At 34.0% G+C, this 21,584-nt stretch overlaps 1 protein-coding gene across 3 annotated transcripts in view; it reads left to right on the forward strand.

Moving 5' to 3' along the window:
* The window catches only part of Tnpo1 (transportin 1), an 88,805-nt gene that overhangs the window by 30,972 nt on the left and 36,249 nt on the right, over positions 1 to 21,584 (forward strand). Inside the window, exons 1-7 of one of the 3 annotated variants that reach the window (XM_027927595.3) lie at positions 767 to 893; positions 1,026 to 1,139; positions 3,895 to 3,970; positions 7,225 to 7,374; positions 12,922 to 13,028; positions 14,664 to 14,797; positions 20,582 to 20,663. In XM_027927595.3, coding sequence (XP_027783396.1) covers positions 1,035 to 1,139; positions 3,895 to 3,970; positions 7,225 to 7,374; positions 12,922 to 13,028; positions 14,664 to 14,797; positions 20,582 to 20,663 — 654 coding nt within the window. In that variant the 5' untranslated portion in view covers positions 767 to 893; positions 1,026 to 1,034. Of the gene's footprint in view, positions 1 to 766; positions 894 to 1,025; positions 1,140 to 3,894; positions 3,971 to 7,224; positions 7,375 to 12,921; positions 13,029 to 14,663; positions 14,798 to 20,581; positions 20,664 to 21,584 lie in introns of those variants that run through there. The other 2 variants (XM_071612498.1, XM_027927594.2) reach the window with 2 other exon arrangements.

The raw sequence follows: 21,584 nt of genomic DNA on the forward strand, positions 1-21,584 counted from the left end.
TCACGTAAAAGTCATATTAAAAATATCTCCTTTATCAAGTTCAATTTGGCTTTGTAAAATAATTCATGCTTGATACTTAAGTTTGTCGTTTTTGTTTAATCATTTCGCTTTAATAAAAGTGTGTCATTGATATAATAGTTTCAGTTGACTAGCACTTGCAACTTGTAGTAGCTTAAGACACCAGACTTTACTCGCAGTCTTAATAACAATAGTAATTTATGTGAAGATACTGTAATAGAATTAAACACCATCCAATTGTAAAATTACACTTGCTTTTTTTCTTCAGCCCTAATTCCTTAGTTGGGGAATGTAGTTAGTTCCTGATGAAATTTCACCTACTGAGTTCAAAATTTGAAGTTTATGAAAGAATGAAATTTTATTTTAGCCAAATTCTACAAAGGTTGCATATAATGTTTTCGAAGTGTGGGTTGTGGTTATTAATGTGGTATCATTAGTTTAAATATTTAATATCAGAAAGGGTAACATTTTTATTCTCACTAGTTATGGTTGACCTGTCAGGGGAATTAACTGCCCCCTCCCCCATTTCAATCATTCGTCTTTTTTCCACCATGTTTACTTAACATAATGACCCAAGACGGATTTCTTCAGGTGTTTTGAAGACGTTTTAATAAGGTCTTGACTTTTGATTACCTTTAAATCAGTAGTACTCTGAACAGAATGAGTTGAGTTGGAGAAATCTGCGTGGCACTAGGACCCAGGGGGCTCCCGTGAGCGGATCTTGGGGCCAGATTGCAAATTCGCGGTGACTCAGTCTGGTCGGCTCCTTGCGCTCGGCGGCCGCGGCGGCAGCAGCAGACGTTGGCGGCCGAGCTGCTAACAGCAGTTCCGCCGGGCTTCACTGTCCGAGACTTCCTTTGGGGCATCCCAGGCAGGTCCGAGGCGTCTAGGGCGATATGGGGTGGTCGTGGTGGGGAAAGGAGGTTGCTCTGCGCGGGCAGCCCTCCGGCCTGTGCACGGGGAGTAACATTTGCTCCGTCTCTTCCTGTGTCTGGCTTTATTTGCAGCAAACCAAGATGGAGTATGAGTGGAAACCTGACCAGCAAGGGCTTCAGCAAATCCTGCAGCTGCTGAAGGAGTCCCAGTCCCCAGACACCACCATCCAGAGGACCGTGCAACAAGTATCCTTCCCAAGGCCTGCCCGCCGCCCGCGCGGCTTGCCCGGCTCCTCGCGCCCAGGGGTTCGCCGCCCCTCCCCCCCGGCCCGCTCCCCGCCCGCCTGCGCGGGGAGGCCGGCCGCCGCGGCCCCTGCCCTGCGCCTCGCGCACGCGGCCCTCGCGCCCTACCGGGGCGCCGCCGCGTGGGGCTCGCCTCCAAGCGGCCGGCTTCCGGGCCGCCGCCCGAGATCGCGACATGTGCGCGGCCGGGCCGCCACGTCCCCGCCCGCCACAGACTTGCCGAGGGGGTGGGGAGCGGCGGGAGCGGCCCGGGCCCACACAATGCGCCCCGCGGGGTGGGGGCGGCAGCGCCAGCGCGCGAGGCCCGGTGGAGGGAGCTTGCGAGAGCGGAGCTGCACGACCGCTGGCCGGCTAGGGATGGGTGGAGCTGGCGCGGGGTTTGAACTGCTACGGGGTTGGGCTTGGGGTTTTCTCCAGGGCCCTTTCCCTTAAGGGTATGAAGAGCTGCAGGTGGGAGAAAGGGTTCTCTGCTGGGGTCTCATTCCGGGCTGCTTGTGTTAACACCTGTTGCGAGCTCCCTAACTCTCAAATGAGATTTTATTTTTAAAGCTTTGGCCCAACCTGTCGGTGCAATTACCTAATTGGTTATGGAGTGTGCTGTTGTAGCGGTCCTGTTGCTACAGTTTTAGAATCAGAAAAGGTGGAAAAGAAGCGGCAAAATAACCGCTGTGTGTGATACTTCTGAGGTGCCCTAAACTGCGCAGAAGCCCTTACTGGGTCCAGTAAAAGAAACAAATTCACTTAACCAGATCATGAGTAACCTTTTTACCCGTGGCCTGTTAAGCCCAAAGAAGTTAATTCTTTAAAAATCTTAAGTCTGTTATTTTTATTGTCATTAAGCAGCAAATTACTTAATCTGGAATTTGGTAAGCTCTTTCATATTTGAGTTTGTTTAAATTTAAGACACTAAAGTTAAGGTTTTATTTATCAGAGTTTCAAAAAAGTACTGCATTGCTGTAACCTAAAGCCTCCAATAAATGAGTATACTCAGCTTCTTGATTAATGTAACACTGTCCTTTTAAAAATGGAGGGGATAATAATTTAGATCTGCTTGAATTTTTTTTTTAACCCTTTTCTGTTTTGATACTGCTGGTACTAAAGAAAGTACAGTAGTTCGGGATATATTGGAACTTTTATCAGAACTCTGTTATGGCTCGGTCTTATGTTGTCAAAGCTCTGTGACTGATAGAAGTTGACATTTAATTAATTGTAGGTATTGTTTGCCACAATTATTAAGATTCTTAAATTAGTCAAGTCCAGAATTGCATTGTAATTTCTTGTTTTACTATGTTCATTAAGTACCTTTTATACATCCCAGTACTGTGCTTGGTCTGTTCTAGTAATAATTTTATAGTTTATTGTGTACATGAAAAAAAAAACAACCTATATGTCCTCTGAGTAAGAGCAAAGTAAATTGTTGTTCTTGAGAAAGGAAAACAGTATTTTAACTAAAAATAATATGCTCTGCTTTATATTTTCATAGTGCTAATAATGAACTCTGTTCTTTTGTGTCTTCTAAGGATATAATGTATTTAATTATTGTTTTGTATAGACTTGAGCACTTTTTGAAAGACTGTTACAGTAGCATAAATAAGTATAGCTTCAAGTTGTAAGAAAGTAAGCCTTATCAGGAAATATAGAAAATTTATTATATCAGTACACTGTTAATCTTGACCATTCACCAAAACAAGTAATCGTTGTCTGGGTTTTTCTTGGAGAAAGTAATTATACCTCAGAATTTTACTAGAGACTGTGTTTGATTAGAATTTATGTTCAGTCCTTTATCCATTTTGAGAGTAAGCACAAATGTGATATACCTCACATTTGTATCAGGGATTTAATCAGATTTAGGTCCATTCAGTAAAAAATATTTTCATCTTTCTGTGTAGTAAAATAGTTGGCGAATGTATTAAGGGTTGAGAGTCAGGGCTTGAAGAAAAAAATGTAGAGCATTATGCCACATATCTGCCAGCCTTGGTAAAATACCTGCAAATTTGTGTCACCAGGCATGTTAGATCTTTGGGGAAAGGGGTTATAGAACTATTCTGTATTGCTGACTTTTTATAGGGTTTAGGTTTGGTGTATAGGTTTAGGCATAAATGGCATTTTTTTTTCTTAAATATCCCCCCTTCCATTAAAAGCCTGTTTTATTAAGTTAATTTCCCTAAATGCTCTTCACCTTTAAAAAAACTTGTTCTCATTTTTATGAAATGTTTTTCTTTTTTTTTTTTTTTTTTTTTTGTATTTTATACTGAAATAACTTCTTCGCCCCCCCCCCCCCCTTCATTCTCTGATCCTGGGGATTGAAACCAGGGCTTCATGCATGCTAGGCAAACACTCAACCAACTGAGCTATATCCCCATCCTTTGGCCTTAATGTTTTAAAATTGTTAAATTAATCTTAAGAATTTTATTTTGAAAAATAGTTTTGCCGTATCAAGCATGCTGAAGCTGGAACATATGTTGTGTTGAATATAATTGATCTAATTTTAGGTGTAAAAGCACCTAAGGATTTTAACAAACACTAGTGTGCTTTTGAACTACGCATCAATAATTAGATTTAACCAGATACCTTAATCTCAGTAAAAAGTGGAAAACTAAAAATATCACAGAAAGTACTCTTGATTATTAGATTTTAAAATGCTTAATTTCTTCCTTGGATTACACAAAGAAGTTTCCTTAACTACTATTTGTTCTAGAAACTGGAACAACTCAATCAATATCCAGATTTTAACAACTACCTGATTTTTGTTCTTACAAAATTAAAATCTGAAGGTAAGTAGGGTTTGTGTTGATAACTATTTGAAAGTGTCTCTAAGACACTGTGAAGACATTCTGGGAATTATTTATTTCAAATAATTTCATTTTGTATTAACCACATGCTTAATATACATGTGATATGTAGAGTCTTAGAGTTACCACCTTTAAGCTTTAAAATGTTTAATAAACATTCAGTTGTTCGTGGGTATTTATATAATAAATTCATTCTTTGCAAATGAAGAATGTATTACAAGTCTACCTTGGGTGTTTTGCTTCATTCCATATACAGAAATATAATAAAGATTGATTTGTTTCAGTATACAGATTGAAGTTGAGATTTAATTAACTGAATTCATGTTCATTATAAGAAAAAATTAAAGTTATGTAGCCAAAGTAAATTATTTATCAGATAATTATTGATGATCTCTTTAGTTGTGTATGTCTACACTCTTTTTTAAATAACTGTATTTTATTTTTAAGTTATTTAATCAAAAAACAACCAGATGCAATGGTGCATGCCTATAATCCCAGCTACCTAAGAGGCTAAAGCAAGAGAATCTCAAATTCAAAGCTAGCCTGAGCAACTTATTGAGACCCTGTCTTAAAAATAAAATTTTGAAAAGGGTTGGGGATGTAGCTCAATGGTAAAACACTGGACTAGCATGTATGAGGTCCTGACTTAAACCTCAGTCCCATAGGGAAACATTTTATAAAAATATGATATCATTCTCTTTATAAATAAACTTGTAACTTTTAAAAAACTTTTAATAGTGTACATGAAACTTTTTCATTAATTTACAATTTTAAATTCTTAACAGTTTAAAGGCCAACAACTTTGATTTTTTTTTTTTAATGTGACGGTCATTTGCTTATTTCTAATACAGGTAGTATAGCCCTGTGAACTTTATTTCATAAATATTTGTTGAGCACCTCTGTCAGGCAGTTTGAGTACTGAGTATTCCCTTCCTGGAATATTGTTAGACCATAGAAGATACTCAATATTGATAACTGACTGGCCTTTAATGAAAGTGCTGTCCCCTATTGAATGATTAGTGTTTTAGAAGCCATAGTAAAAACACTGCACTTGGAGTTGTGAAATAACGAGTTTTATTTAGACTCTGACACCATTTAACCTCCACTTGCTTCTTTCAGCTATAAAATGCCTGTTAGACGAGATTTCAGCTCCAAACTCTAGCAGGTTGTATTTAGATTTTGATATTTCATATTCATTACAGTGATTTCTTTTGAATCATTTTCAGATGATTTGCTGGTTAATTTTGTGGGTTTTGTGATTGAAAAACATAGTAGGGAATTTAAAACTCTAAATCTAGCTTTTGAAAAACTAGGAATTCTCTCAACATATCTTAATCAGCAATAAATGTTCTAGTTTGATGGTATGTTTATGATACATTGTTTATTTATTTTGGCTGTATCAGGGGTCGAACCTGGGACCTCATATGTACCAGGCAAGTACTCTACTGCTGAACAACATTCAACCCCCTTTTTTCTCAATATAAAGATTGTTCCCCGCAGTAGTGTAACACTTGGTATTTCTACTTGTATGGGCCTATCAATTTTTTTCCCCCAGAAGATTAGAACATAGGTTTAGCGTATCTAATTTTCCTTTAAAAAGAATTAGTAATAATGTTAGCATTGTGTCCATTCACATTACAGAAGGAATATGTAAGTAATATCTTTAAATGAAAATGCTTATTTAGTAAATTTATTGCTGAATCATGGAGAAGGAATTCTAGATCTGGAGATCTGAGATGAACTCACTTTACAGATGATCAAATTGAGAGACTATGAAGTACAATCTTAATTTTAAAAGAAGTTGGCTTTTTTAAACATTTGGACAGAAGCTATATACTTTTAATGTTAAATTGTTTCACTTCGTGTTATTAACTCTTGTGACTTATAAAAGTGATGTGTACCTCTTGTAAACAAATATGCATGCCATTTAATTACATGGCTAAATTATTTTGCTAATATAGTAATAATAAGCTTATCACTTGAGGAAGTTAAATATCTGTTCAATTTATTTCACAGCTGTTTTAAACTTAAGAGTTTAGAAGTGTTTTCCTTTTAAGATATTTGCTGAAATGAGTTGTGAATGGAAAGAAATTTTTAGATGAAATAGAGCTCTTAGGTTATATTGCTGTGATGACCCGAATAGGGTTTATGTGCTGAGAAACTTTACTCTTTTTACCTCTATATGTGCTTTATACTTGAAGATTTCAATGGCAGTCAGTTAGGGAGCATAATACTAACTAGAACAAGATCGAGGTATTTACTTAACATATGAAGATGGCTGAAGCAGTAGTATTAATAGCAATCTGTTCAACACGCTGGCTTTTACACCTGCTCTTTCAGCCCTTTCAGAGGAAGGTAATATTGTAGAGTGATTCAGAGTGTATGCTCTGGAGCCAAACTACTGAGGTTGATAATTTGGTTTCCTCACATTGTTAAGGAAGTTGGTCTTGTGTAACTTTGGCCAGGCCTCAGTTTTTTTCCTTATACAGAGGGGTTAATAATATCTGTCTCAAGTTTTTAAGAATTAAATGCAGAATACTTGAAAAGCATTTAGCAGTGTTTAGTACATAATAAGCATTTAGAAGATGTTAACTATTAAATATTGGTGGTGGTGGTGCCAATTTGTAGACCATAGTTTAAATTTATTTATTTAACTTATTTAATTGTAAAATGTTTTTGTTTGCCTTTTTTTTTTCAAGGCTCACAGGCAAGTGAAAAACATAAATTATGGCAATTATTATGTGAAAGTAACCCCATGTATTATATTTGATGTCTGTTTAATTTTTAATTGGATATTTTTAGTGACTTAATACTTTGAGATCTATGATGATGTTTATATCAGATAACAAAGCTTTAGTACAGTGGCCATATATAAACTAACTCTTAAACCATATTAGTGGTTCTCAAAAAGGAGCAATTTGGCCTCCCTAGGAGACATCTGACATTACCTAGAAATACTTTTGTATGGCCAGTCATGCATCTAATCATCTTAACAATGTACAGAGTAGTGCCCCACAACAAAGAATTATCCTTTAAATGTCAGTAGTGCCAGGGTCAAGAAACCTTAAACTATATTATAGAGCTATTTTTTTTATAATCGATTTTTTTAAAAACTGGTTAGCAAAATAAATCGGAATGTTGCAATCAACCATTAAATAAGAAATGTTTTTGAAGTTGTTCCTGGCATGTTTTGAGATGAAAACTACTTTAAAACTCAATGCTATTTTTTATTACAGATGAACCCACAAGATCATTGAGTGGCCTCATTTTGAAGAATAACGTGAAAGCACATTTTCAGAACTTCCCAAATGGTGTGACAGACTTTATTAAAAGTGAATGTTTAAATAATATTGGTGATGCCTCTCCTCTGATCAGAGCCACTGTAGGTAAGTTACATTACAAAAAGTTGACTAATCCCAATTAGATAGTTTTCAGAGGTGACAAATCATTTTCATCGGAATTTTCATTGTTCATTTCATGTTAAATTATGATGGAGATGTTTTTATTACCATTTAAGTGCTTTTGAAATAGTGTTAACTGTTACATTAAAAGCTCTTTTACCACTGAGACCAAAGTCATTGGTAGTTGCTTAATCAATGTTCGTTCAAGTGGAGCATCAACAAGTGATATTTAGGCCTTTTCTTTGACTCTGCAAGTTGGAGTTTCTTATTGTCTATGTTGTGTAATGCTTTTTCATGCCAAGAAAACCCTCCTATAAAAGCGATCTAAGTATAGAATTCTACATATTTACTATTTTTTTCCACTTGTTTCTAATATTTGTCTCATCTGTACGTAATTCATTGGCAATTTTTAGTCTTTTCTGAGTGTATTCTTAAAGCATACCTTCTATCAGTTCATGTAATAAATGTTTAATTACATTAACTGCTGTAAACCAGTTTGGGAACACAAAACTGGCTATTAGCAAGAACACATATCAATGGGTAGCAGTAGAAATAGGAAGTACTCCAGAGCAGCCTACTAATAGGCAGTGTTTAGTGTGCCGTGGGTTTAAGCAGCTGAATTTTATAAGGACCTAGTAAATTGCCGTTAATCTAGCATGTTGGTCAAATGGAAGTCAGTTAAACTCACTGAGTTTATTTGGTTTTGTATATTATGGTCTTTCAGGTTTGAAATGTATTGTTTGTCTCTTAAAAAGCAGAGATTCATTTGGGAGAATGATTGCTTTGCATGCATAAGGCCATGGGTTCAATCCCCAGCACCACCAAAAAACTTAAATAAAATAAAAGGTGAATAAAGAATTTTTAAGTATCTAGCTAAATCTAAATAAAAAGCAGAGATTCTTTGATTTCCCCTCCGGACAGTCTCATATTAAAAAGAGTGCCATTGTTAACACTGGCTTCAAATTTGATAGGTAGAAGATAATTGTAGTTTGAGGAAAAGGACTTCCTAGGTAACTTTAACATAACCCTATATACCTTCTCAGGGCTTTACTTCTTGGTAGAGAAGTAAAGAAGGGTAGAGTCTGCTAGCCTTTTCTATATAAAAATCAGGGAGAGAAATCTTCATAAATGTGGTCAAATGGGATTTTAAAAGAAGTAGATTTCCTTAGAAGGCAATTCTGCTGAGAGGAAAGGAGAGGGAGGGCAAGATATAGAAATTAAATACAAAATAGTTTTTCCTAAACTGTATTTCATTATAAACTTATCATTTTGTCCAAACTACAGTGCTTTGTGCCTTAAATTTGAAAGGTTGGAAGTAATAGTATTGGGGAGAGGAAAATTGATATTCCAGGGAATGCTGGATTTTGAGTATGTTTGCAACTGGGTTTTTATTAGAAATGGTTTTTTCTTATACTGGGAATCAAGCCTACAGTATTGTGCATATTAAACACACACACTACCACTGAACTACATCCTTAGCCCAGAATTATTTAAATACTTGAAAGTGTCTTCTGACATCTTATTTTGAAACAAATGAAATTGACATACATAGATGTAATTTTTATTTCTTGGTATTTGTAGGATATGAAAGATTTTTGGTGTTTTGGTTCTGATTTATGTTATGTATATAAATATCCTAATTGTGAGAGACCACACCACAGTTTTCAATATAGAAACCAATGAGGTAGAGTTTTAATTTAGTAATTTGTTTTACTCTGCTTCACTAAAAATGAGTGAATAAACTTCAGACATAACTGCGATATATTCCAAAAGACATTTAATGGAATTTGATAAGAAACAGTTTGGATTGTGAAGGTGGAAGGTGTGGATAGAGGTATAGATGAAACAGTGATTAAGTGTGTATTAATGACTATTGTTGAAGATGGGTAGTGGATACATTTAATTATTTTGTTTTTCAATATTATGTACAGGTTGAACATCCCTTATCCAAAATGCTTGGATTTAGAAGTGTTTTCAGATTTCAAACATTTTTGGATTTTGTAATATTTGCATATACTTTATTAGTTGAACATCCGTTATCTAAAATTTGAACTGCTACAAAATCTGAATCATTTTTTGTTTTGGTACTGAGGATTGAACCCAGGGTGCTTTACAACTAAGCTACTTTTTTCTATTTATTTATTTATTTATATTCTTAAGACATGGTCTAACTAAGTTGCAGAGACTGGCCTCAAACTTACAATCCTCTTGCCTCAACCTCCTGAGTCACTGGGATTACAGTCATATACCACTGCAGCCAGCTCAATATCTGAATCTTTGTCAGCATTCAAAAAGTTTTAAGTATGAATTTTTAGATTAAGGATGCTCAACTTGTATATTGGGGTTTTCTATTTTCAAAAATGTCTGTAATATTAATTGGATAAAATAAAGCTTATCACTTGAAATAAATGGCTTAGCCAATTAAATTATCTGTTTTATGTTGTTAAATTAAAAATAGATGACTTTTGTTCTTTCCCGTGGCCCGTTTTAATGCAGGTTAGAAAAGGTGGTGGTGAAATTGATATACAGAATTCCCTCCTAAAGAGGGGAGTAATTATTAAAGGAGGAGTGCACAGCATTAAGATTCTAAAGTTGTTCTGTTTGGTTTTTGGTTTTTGTCTCATCCAAAGCATCATCTTGGAATCATCAGGAGTTCTTTTTTATTTTTGATAAAGTAAAGCCAGGTTTTTGTTTTCTCCTTTAGGAAAATCGATGAGCTTATTATTATAAATTATTGGTGCTTTCCCACCAATAAATCTGGAAATTTTATCTTTTAAATTAGTTAATCTTAATTCTCCTAAGAAAATAAGTAAAAATATTTTTTGTAGGTTTTTGAAAGGTATCTCTAAGAAAATTGAGAACTTCACTTATCAACCTTAATAGAAAATTCTTGAGATGGGTATAATAACATAAGCATGATACATTATTGATTTAAGTAGAATTCTGTTTGTCTAGACCAGGGTTTTACAATCTCGGCACTTGACATTTTAGACTAGATACTTCTTTGTGGTGGGCTATTCTGTGCATTATAGGATGATAATTAGTGTCTCTCATTTGTACCTATTGGATACCAGTGACAGCAACACCCTCTGTTGCGCCAACCAAAAGTGCCCACAGACAGTGCCAAATGTGCAAATGTGACTGAACTCTATAAGGATAAGGACCACGTAGGGTTTTGAGTTATCTGTTTTCCTTAACACTAATAAAATGAGGGCTGGGGAAGTGGCTCAAGTAGCGCGCTCGCCTGGCATGCCTGTGGCCTGGGTTCGATCCTCAGCACCACATACCAACAAAGATGTTGTGTCCGCCGAAAACTAAAAAATAAATATTAAAAATTCTCTCTCTCTCTCAAAAAAAAAAATTAATTAAAAAAAACACTAATAAAATGATTGTACCATATTAAGAATTTAGTAAATATTTTAAGTAAAAGATTTCTGATTATAAAGCAATCGGTTTGCCTCCTTGGCTTTTAATTTTTTTTCTTTGAGACAAGATTTTGCTATCTTGTCCAGGCTGGCCTTCAACTCCATGGCTTAGCCAAGCCTTCTGAGTAATTAGGATTACAGGTGTGCACCACCATGCCCCACTTTAAATTTTTTTTTTAATCTTTATAATACATATCGAGAATCTTATTAAGGAAATATATTTGGAAGGGATCACAGTTTACTAACTGCAGTAATCCATTGCATGAATATAAAGTTGTCTAAAAAATACATGATTTGTAATTTTTACTATTTCAGGGAATTTCCTTTTATGTATGCTTATATTCTTTTGGGAAGTTTCTACAGGATTAATTTGTAAAGTGGCATTTTGGGGTCAAAGTGTTATTTAAACATTTAAGATCTTAATAAGTATGGCCGATTTTTCTCCCTTATTCTAAAGACAGACTTTTCATTAGATTTTTCAAGAGTGGATGTGATTAAGGGGCAGATTTTGGAATTTTTCAGTCAACATCCTTTAGTGCTTTACTAGCAGGAGTAATAAATGTCAGTCCATTAGTACCAAATTGTAGATTATGTCTGATTTCTATTAATTATTACTTATTTGCAGTCTTTTAGACATGCTTAGTTTCTATTAAGGCAGATCCAGATCCTTTTTCTCAGTTCTTTTATGTTGTAACTTCAGGAAAGAAAGTTTGCAAGAAGGATTGGGTCTTGTTAGTTTTGTATCTTAGTGGAGAGCTCATTTGAGCTTTATGTCTTAAAACTCTAATCAGGGGCCAGGATTGTGGCTCAGTGGTAGAGCGCTTGCCTAGCATGCATGAAGCACTGGGTTCTAGAACCACATAAAAATAAATAAACAAATAAAGGTATTATGTCCATCTACAACTAAAAAAAAAAAAATTTAATGTAATTAATACATTAATCCTTACTATTTAAATTTTTTCCCTGAACAGTGAACATTTGCCAACAGCTTTATTTAAGCTTTGTTTTTTAGTTGTTATGTTGTTGAAACAACCATCTGAAAGCTAAAGGTGGAAAATTAAAGTTTATCCACACAGTGAGATTTGCTATTCAGTAATAATTATTTACTAGAAGCCAGGCATTTTCTATGTATTTCATTGAATTTTTAAGATAAGTCTGGGAAAGGAGTACTTTTTCTTTTTTTCATTTTAACAAACTAGTTTTTGCAGCTTAAAGTACTTATAATTTGCCTACTGTCAGAGTTTATGCTTTTAGTGGTACTAAAAGACCCATAATCACTGAGCATATTACATATTACTAATGATATATTTACTAAGGCAGATAAAAATGTTAACACAAAACTTTTGTGTTACATTTTTGTGTGTTTGCATAATCCACTCTCACAACGCAGCTGCACAACACAGTTGAAATACTCCAGTCAGTCAAAACGACATGATCAGTCAGCATGTGCCACCCAACCTCCAAGATTGAAGATCGCCTTTCTGGCGATTCATCTTTGATCCACTAAGTGGGAACTGTTGCAGGAGTATATAATCTATCTACATGAGGTGGAATGTTGCAGATTGCATTAACATGCAGAATTATTCTCAGTCGATGATCCACTACTTTCCTTTTCCCTACCATGGTCCTTAACTTGGATTCCATATTGACAGGGAGCTATACTTAGCTTCTTCAGATATTTTTTATTTGAACTTCATGAACTTATCACCTAGTGATAAGTGCTAGTAATAATATTTTGGTCTATTTTCTTTCTATTCTTTTATATATAATTTTTGTGAAATTGGAGTTCATTAATTAGTGGCGCTATCTTGGCATTATTGAAGAGAAGCAAGTTTTAGTCTTTCATAGAGATACTTAGTAAATATTTTTAAAAGCAACAACTTAGAGGGTGAATTGCTGGGAAACAAGATTAGAAATATCTGATTTATGCTGTGGTTTTTTTTTTTTTTTTCTATAGGTAGCTTTTGGTAATATGGGGATTGATGAATGCTATTTACATGGTTTGGAAATCTTGGGCTGATATGGGACATTTAAAAATGTGTTGCTGACATGGTGCTATTTAACACAATGCACTCAGCTTTCTTAAAAATATGTATTTTCTTTCAAGGTATATTGATTACAACCATCGCTTCCAAGGGAGAATTGCAGAACTGGCCTGACCTCTTACCAAAACTCTGTAGCCTATTGGATTCTGAAGATTACAACACTTGTGAGGTAAGAATATTTGCTTCTTATAATTTACTGTGTTTCCTATAAGAAAATATCTTGTTTTTCTATTGTAAAATTATTCTTGGGAGTTACATATATGTAATAAAGTTATTACCAGACTTAATCAGTTGAAATGCTATGTTCATATCTAAAGATAGACCGAAAGTTACCAAATTCTGAGACCGTAAGTACTTTCTTAGTTTCTCAGAACCGTTTTTATGTTTAATAAATGATGAATTTGCGGTATGTCCCATTTTGGTCTAGTTTTAATCATATTGTAATTCTGATCTTGGGCTTTTGCGGGGGGGGGGGGGGCATTGATTAAGTCAATGGCAACCTTTTCATTTGGTAAGATAAAGAGGAATTCTACGGATTTCTTCTCTTACAGTTTCTCTCTGTTAATAAGTACTTCTAAAGTATCTGTTTCAATAGCAGGCTTCCAGTTTGAGCAGAAGTCTATTTTAAGTGAAACCATTTTAAGTGTTTACAATTTCTAATGCAGTAACTCCTTCCTTTTCAAACAGTAGCAAGGTTTAAAAGCAGAGAAGCATAAGAATAACCTAACAATAAGGAATCAAATAATTTTATGAGATGTAGTGTGTTGCCTAACCTGTCTTAGGGAAGAGGAAATAGGAAAGAAAAGGTAGGGGGAAGGGAGTGTTGGCAAAGTATTGGGATGCCTTGGTATCCTCCCCTCCCCCCAATTTTTTTTTTTTTAATTCACAGAGACGCGCGCGCACACACACAAATTCCTTAAAAATACACTTAGAAAATTACAGAAAAAGTAAGTAATATTTAGTCACCATATAACAGTTGATTCTATTTAAATATTACTTTGATGTAATGGTAAACAGATGAAAATTTTAAGCATTTTCCAAGAATAAAAAATTTGTCCTGATTGTGAATTGTGTAGCAGCTACACAAAAATTGTATTTTAAGTAAATATTTTTGTCATCTGTCTGAACTAAAGATGTGGACTTTTTAGGTGTAGGTATGAAATGATTGCTAAATTGTTTGTTCTTAGTTGAAACTTGTTTTTTTTATTTTGTTGTTGCCTTAATAAGTAACAAGGTTATATTTAATGTGTTAAATCTAAGGCTGAAATTTTATATTTTTTAATTAAATTGTAAACTTATATTCCCAAGTTTCTTTTTGATGCATTATAAACTCTAAAAGGATGTTTGGTAATTGCCTTAAAGACTAAAAAAGGCAATTTTTAGTTAACTGTACTATGGAGAATAAACACAAAGTTGCTATGGTAAAATTAAGAATTTTGGATTATCCACTTTGGGATAAAATGATTATAGGGAAATAGTTGCCGATGTGAATTGTCTGTCCCTTAAATGATTGTGTCACCATTTAACCAAAAAATGGTTTACCTATAAGTAAATTTTAAGTGGTATTGACTTCTTTATGTTCTTCCAAAAGGGAAGTTATAGTGGTTACATATATACTTCTATGAAAATGTAGATTTCAATGGTATAATTTATTTCAAAATTGATGATATAGAGATTTTAGAAGGCAGCATTTTATGTGGGCTGAGAACATTGATGCATAAAATTAAGCAATATTCCTCAGTTTGCTTTTAAATGCCTTTGTTTTGAATGAATTCCAATAATTTAAAGTATGTATCTTTTACAGGGAGCATTTGGTGCCCTTCAGAAGATATGTGAAGATTCTGCTGAGATTTTAGATAGTGATGTTTTAGATCGCCCTCTCAACATCATGATTCCCAAATTTTTACAGTTCTTCAAACACAGTAGCCCCAAAATAAGGTATTTATATGATGAATATTAATTTATAAACTCTGATATAAGCCTTACTTCTGCCCTATTTTGTATTTTTGTGATTAGCAAAAGATAATGGGCCAGATATAATGGTACACATCTGTAATCCCAGAGACTTAGGGGACTGAGGCAGAAGGATCACATAATCAAAACCAGCTTCAGCTACTTGGCAATACCCTGTCTCAAAATCAAAAGGGGCTGGGGGTTGTTGCTCAGTGATAGATCACCCCTGGATTCTGTCCCCAGAACTGAGGGGAGAAAAAAAAAAACAGAGACAATATTGGATATTCCACAAAGGTAGACTTAATTAAGTTGAAATTTACTACTTTAATAACAAATCCCATAAAATGTTGACTCTTAATGATGAAATTTTCATTAAATATAGTTAATTACATTCACATAGTTAATTACATTCCCAGTATTTACCAGCCATCATCTTACAAGTTCTTATAAGACAGATTTAGTTGAGGGGCTTTGGGATTTTTTTTTTTTTTTTTTTTTTTTTTTAAGTTATTAGTCTTGCCAAGTTCAAATGCCTTCATTTGTGGATGTGTAATAGAAATTCCTTCAGAATAACATCTACATATTCTTGTCACTTAGAGTCAGGCAACATTATTTGATATAATACTGTGAGCTCTTCGAGCCTTTCAACATATGTTGTCGTCTTTCCCCTTCTACCACTGTTTGCAGGTTCAGTGACTGGCCTATTCTCTGCTTTTCTTCATCCTCTGATAACTAAACTGATGTAATTTTAATGAAAATACATACTTTTAGTTTAAGAGTTTCACATCTAAATTATGGGGGGTAGTGAACATTTTAAGTTCAAAGGTAGCAGAATATTTTATTACACCCTGAAATCATATAGTAGGTTTTCTTGGCTGATCCTGAAATTAACCTGGTCTGCCTTGATCATCTCTGTATCCCTAATTTCTACAACAGTGCCTCACACATAGTTGCCAAACTTCTATTAGAATATGTAAACTAACCTATTAAGTTTGTTCATCAGTTCCTAACAAGCTATAAATATGATGTCGTTGTTTTAATTGTTGGAAGTGCATGAGGCTCCATAACTTCAAGTGTTCCCGCAGCTGCTGTACCGGTTGGCTTCTTTTTGTGTGTGTGTGTGTGTGTGTGAGAGAGAGAGATCCAGTTGTGATTTTTTTTCCCCCTAACTTTTTTCTATGAAAAATATTGCTCCTTCTTTAACTATTGGTTACTTTGGTTTTTGCTATATTTGTTGGTGCTTCATGGTTTTATATAAAATAATCAAATGTCACATTATTATTTAAATAAAAATCATTGCCTAGAGGCACTTATTCAGGAGTCCAAGAGCATGACCGTATTCCATAGACTATAACTATTAGTTGGGCTTCAAAATTCCAAACTGTATTCAAAGGATTGTGGTATCAGCAATGTTACCAAGGGGTTATAAGAATATGTATCTTAAATTCTGTTTATTTCTCAATCTTTCATACTTTATCTTAGTAATTTCAATTACTCTTCTTCATAAGTAGTACTTGTGTCATGCTCAGATTGGAAATTAGTTACTAGATGTATAATTGTGGTGGCATCAAAATACATATTGAAAGGAGTATATTTTCAAACTGTTATTTTTGTGGCATAATTAACTAAATAGAAGTTTGTGTCCCCCAGAAATTCTCCTCCATTGACATTTTAACCAGTGAGTGGTTTATATACTTCACTTCTAGGAATATTAACTTTTTTGTGAGTAATTCTCAGCAATTAAGAAAAATCCAATAAAATATTCCTGGTAATTGATATACTATTGCTAGATATTAAATATTAATAATTATTTCAGTGTTTTATTTTGTAGATGGTCATTTGATCAGCGGTACAAAATATTTCTATTTAGTGAATACTCATGATTACATACTTGAGATTCTGTTTTATCTAGTTAAAATTTTTCTTTTTGATGTATATTTGGGTGGATATGGATATCTGCTCTGTAATTTCTCTGTGCACTAATATTCATCTTTATATAAATGTTTCCAATAATTCATATTATTTAACAACTTAAAAAGTTTAACTTGTGTTTACTGTGTACTCTTAAAAATGTTGTCCCCTCATATTATTGTTGGGAACTTGGAAACAAAATGAGGAAATGGAGTATAGTTTTACATTTAAATCTCAACTCTCCTTCCCTTGCATTTCTTTCTAAATAATTTTATCACATTTATACACAAATAGAATATCAGTTTGTTTATGGGATCATAAAAATGGCATTGTACTAATTGTAATCTCTGTTGACTTTTTTTAGTATTATGTTGCTAAGATGCATTCATATAATGTCACTATAGCCCATTTGTTTTGAATACTGTGTAATTTTGCCTTGCGTGACAATTAAACAATTTGGTGTACACTTTTCCCCTGGCTGCGTTTGGGTGACATCTGGGTTTTTGCTACTATTAATAGTGCTGCCAATATCAAACTTCAGAACAAGTTGTACCAATTCATACTCTGTTAATCAAAGATTTAAAAGATTCTATGGCTGCACATGTACCGCCTTTGGTATTGTCATGCTTTAAATATTGCAAATCAAATATATATAAAATATCTCATTGTATTGCTAGTGTACTTTCCTGTCAATAAGGAATGATGGATATCTTAATGAATATTATTGGCTCTATGCATTGCCTTTTTCTGTTGTCCTTTTTTTCCTTGTGTGTTATTCTGTGTTCTGTTTGACACAGGAATTTTCAAGTGAGGCTTTTTGATGTTTAATAGATAAATATATCTGTTGTCTGTAGGCATGTTATGGGGATACTTTTTTTGAGACAGGTTCTTTCAGTATTGCTCAGGCTGGGCTCAAGTGATCCTCCTGCCTCCTCCTATGTAGTTGGAAGTATATAGGTGTGTGCCACCTGGCTCACGAGATAGGAATGTGTTCTGTCTTTTCTATTTAAATAACAATATTTTTGTAAGTATATTCATAAAAATAATTTTTTTCTTCTCTCATTGATTTAAAAATCTCATTTATCATGCAAAATTCCATGTGTATATGGTCAATTTATGGTTTCTCGATTGTATTCTGTTGCTATTTTATGTACATAGCCTCAAACAATTCTGGCTTATTTTAGGGCAATGAGCTTTTGAGGCTTTTAGCAATTGCAGTTATTTAAAAAAGAGATATTGGAATGTTTTGGTATTCAGAAGTAAACAAGTTAAACAAGGGGACTTCAAACTACATCAAGATAAGTTTTCAATTTTTTTAAGTCATGCTCTAGAATATCTTAATTTGGACTAACTGTTCAATAGTACTATACTACTATTTATAATAAGGTAAATTTAAATTCTCTCCTGGAATTGAATGAAAATAATAAAGCCTACAGGTTTTTTTGTTTTGTTTTTCAGGGGATACCAGGGATTGAACTCTGGGGTACTTAACCACTGAGCCACATCCCCAGCCCTTTTTTTTTTATTATTATTTTTTAATTTAGAGAGAGTCTTACTGAGTTGCTCAATTCACAGTCCTCCTGCCTCAGCCTCTCCAGCCGCTAGGATTATAAGCGTGCACCACCGTGCTGACTAAGTTTACAGATTTAAAACATGCATTGGGCAGTGGAAATAATCATAAGCAACTTATTTGAAGAGTTATGTCTAACAAAAATTGATGTTGGAAGATAGGCCAAACAGTATTTGATCTAAAATATGCAAAAACTGCAAGATGAAAATAACTGAAACATTCTCCACTTTGCAGAATTTACTCTGAGCTTATTAAATGCTTCAGCTGCTTCTAAGAGATTTTTTTTCCAATATAAAAATACTATGGTCTATAGGAAAAGGATTATATTGGGAAAATTTTTATTCTTTAGGAAATAATGCCATTTACATGTTTTCAGACAGATCTCATTAAGACATTGACTAATATATGAATACATACCAGGAACATTTTTTTTTCTTTTTATTGTTCCTTAATCATCAGATTATCAATATGAAGAAGTTTGTTTTAAGAGTTTACAAACAGGACAGTAAGGATCCTTTTCCATGTAAACCCTAGAACTAACAGATTTTACAAAAACTTGAAATATATATTGGAATTGTGTTGCATTTATAGATCAATTTGGGGAAAATAGGCGTCTACAATAAAAGTTTTTATACTTTTAGCAGTCTTTCACATTTTATTAAATGTATTCTTAGGCTCTTGATTTTCTTCAATAGTATTATAAGTGGTAATTTTCCTAAGTTAAATTTTCCAATTTTTTCCTTTATTGGCAATGTTCACAACTAACGTGTATTAAGCAAGCTATTTCAACAAAAGATCATGAGGTAAAAGGAGTTTATTTGTCCAACTATGAACTTACAAATGTAAATCCTGGGCTGGGATTGTAGCTCAATAGTAGAATGCTTGCCTCGCATGTGTGAGGCCCTGGGTTCGATCCTCAGCACCATATAAAAAAGATTTTGTGTCCATCTACAACTTAAAAAATACTTTTTAAAAATGTACATCCTGCTATTAATTTTCTAAAAACTATTTTGGAAACAGTAGTAATAATAGTAGTTTTGCCAGTATGTGCATGCACACACACACACAAACACTTTTAAGTTCAGTTTAAAAACCCTTTAAGAAGTCACTTTTCTTATTATTTTTTCCCATTTACTTACTGTGCCAATGACTTAACATACATTTGCTTGTTGAGTTTAATCCCCACAATAAATGGATGAATATGATATTTTATAGATGAGACTTTAAATCATAACTGCTTACCTTGTGCCACACACTTAATATGATTCAGATCTCCTTATAACCTAATACCTTAAATGTTTGATCTAGGAGGTTCCCTGTAATGGTAACATTTGTGCAGAGACTGAACAAAATAAAGATTCTTTGGAAGATCAAAGGGAAGAACATTTTAGAGATAGCAAGTGAAAGGGCCCTGGAATTAGGATTAAGCCTTTTAGAATAGTAAAAGAAAAAACTTCACTGTAGCACCATAGAAACCAAAGATAGAGGCTGGGGAGAAGGAGCCCTATTGTAAAGGTTAACTAGCTAGTTCTTACCCATGGAGTGAAATTTCAGCCCATAGCCTATAAGCCAAGAATGGTTTTAAAATACTATATTTGAGGACAAAATGAAGGCATAGTAAAAATTATATGTGGTCCATGAAGCTTAAAATATTACATTAGCCTTTTGCAGGAAAAATAGATTAGGTTTTATTGTAGCAATCTGAAGAAGTGTTTTTTTTTTTTTTTTTTTTAATGTGTGTCAGGCAGGTTATAATAGGGCTTGACACATTAGGATTTAGGAAACCAACTAGAACCTATGTAATAACCCTGGGAAGAGATCAAGGTGCGCACTAGGTAAGAAGTAAAGGCAGGGAAAGTGATTGGATTAAGGGTATTTTTAATGATAATGCTGAAGGATTGAATTGGGTATGCCTTATTTGGTTCTACATTTTTGTTTCAAAAGGAATGCATACATTAGTTAATAATCTTTAGCATATAAAATAAATTGTTCCCTTCACCTAATCCTCTACTTTTTAATGCTATCCACTATTAAAAATTTGCATGTCCTTGCAGACTTTTTTCATTTGTTTAGAAACGCTAACATTGCTTTGTAACTTTGATTTTCTTCCACTTAATATGTTCACAATCTTTATTGATACACAGAGATTTGACTCTTTCATTTTAGTGGTTGTCTATATGGTATGCATGTACCAAAATATTTTTATGAAAGAATGTTTAATATCTTGCCAGTCTTGTAGACAGAAAAACCACACTGAGCATATGTTAAACTTCAAACTTTGTTTCTAGGTCTCATGCTGTTGCATGTGTCAATCAGTTTATCATTAGTAGGACTCAAGCTCTGATGTTGCACATTGATTCTTTTATTGAGGTAAGATTTGTCACCACCCCATTTGTTTTCAAGAATGTTAAATAATGCTAGCAGCACATATTTTTTTTAAATAACTTATAATTGTGAATAGTATTTGACTTATTATTTCTGGTAGTATTAAAATTGGATACAGTATAGACTTTGTAATTTTTATTAGCTGAAAATAAAAATTTTTCTGCTTGTAATACAAACATTTATTATAAGGTGTAAGTGTCTGTTTATCTTGATACTTTAAAAGTTTTCCTATCAATATATTGTTCAGATTGTATATGGAAGTTATTCCAGTATTTGAAACATGAAAAACTGGTAAGGTTGGATAAAGTTGCCCAATAAAGAATCTGAAAGTATGGACTAAAAGGACATAGTAATTACCTTCCATTGAACAGTGGGCAGCATATGATGTGGTCCCATAACCTCAGTATGTAGTAGGCTATACTATTTAGGTTTGTATGAATGGACTGTGATGTGTGCAATGATGGAGTTGCCCAAAGATGCATTTCTCAGGTTGTGTCCCCATAGGTAAGCAGGGATTTCTGATGTTTTTTGTAAAATTAGAGGTGTCAAGGGAAAAAAATGAACTGTTGTATCTCAGCAAACAGCTCTAAAGACATTTTTTGATAAAAGCATAGTTTTTTGCCTTTGTCTCCCAAGCAGTTGGGATTACAGGTATATACCATCATCCCTGGCTCTTTCTGAGCCCCCTGCCCCTAGTATACCTGCAAGGTGTTTTTAGTATACTTTTGAGTGGAGATAATACAATGTACTGGGTAGTGTTAGAAAATCTTAGATAAGGGGCTGCAGTTGTATCTCAGTGGTAGAGCGCTTGCCTAGCATGGATGAGACACTGCATTTGATCCTCAGCGTCAGATAAAAATAAATAAAATAAGCTTACGCACCTGTAATCCCAGCAGCTGGGGAGGC

This window comes from Marmota flaviventris, chromosome 5 (genome assembly GCF_047511675.1).
Source record: "Marmota flaviventris isolate mMarFla1 chromosome 5, mMarFla1.hap1, whole genome shotgun sequence".
In the NCBI taxonomy this organism is placed as follows: Eukaryota; Metazoa; Chordata; class Mammalia; order Rodentia; family Sciuridae; genus Marmota; species Marmota flaviventris.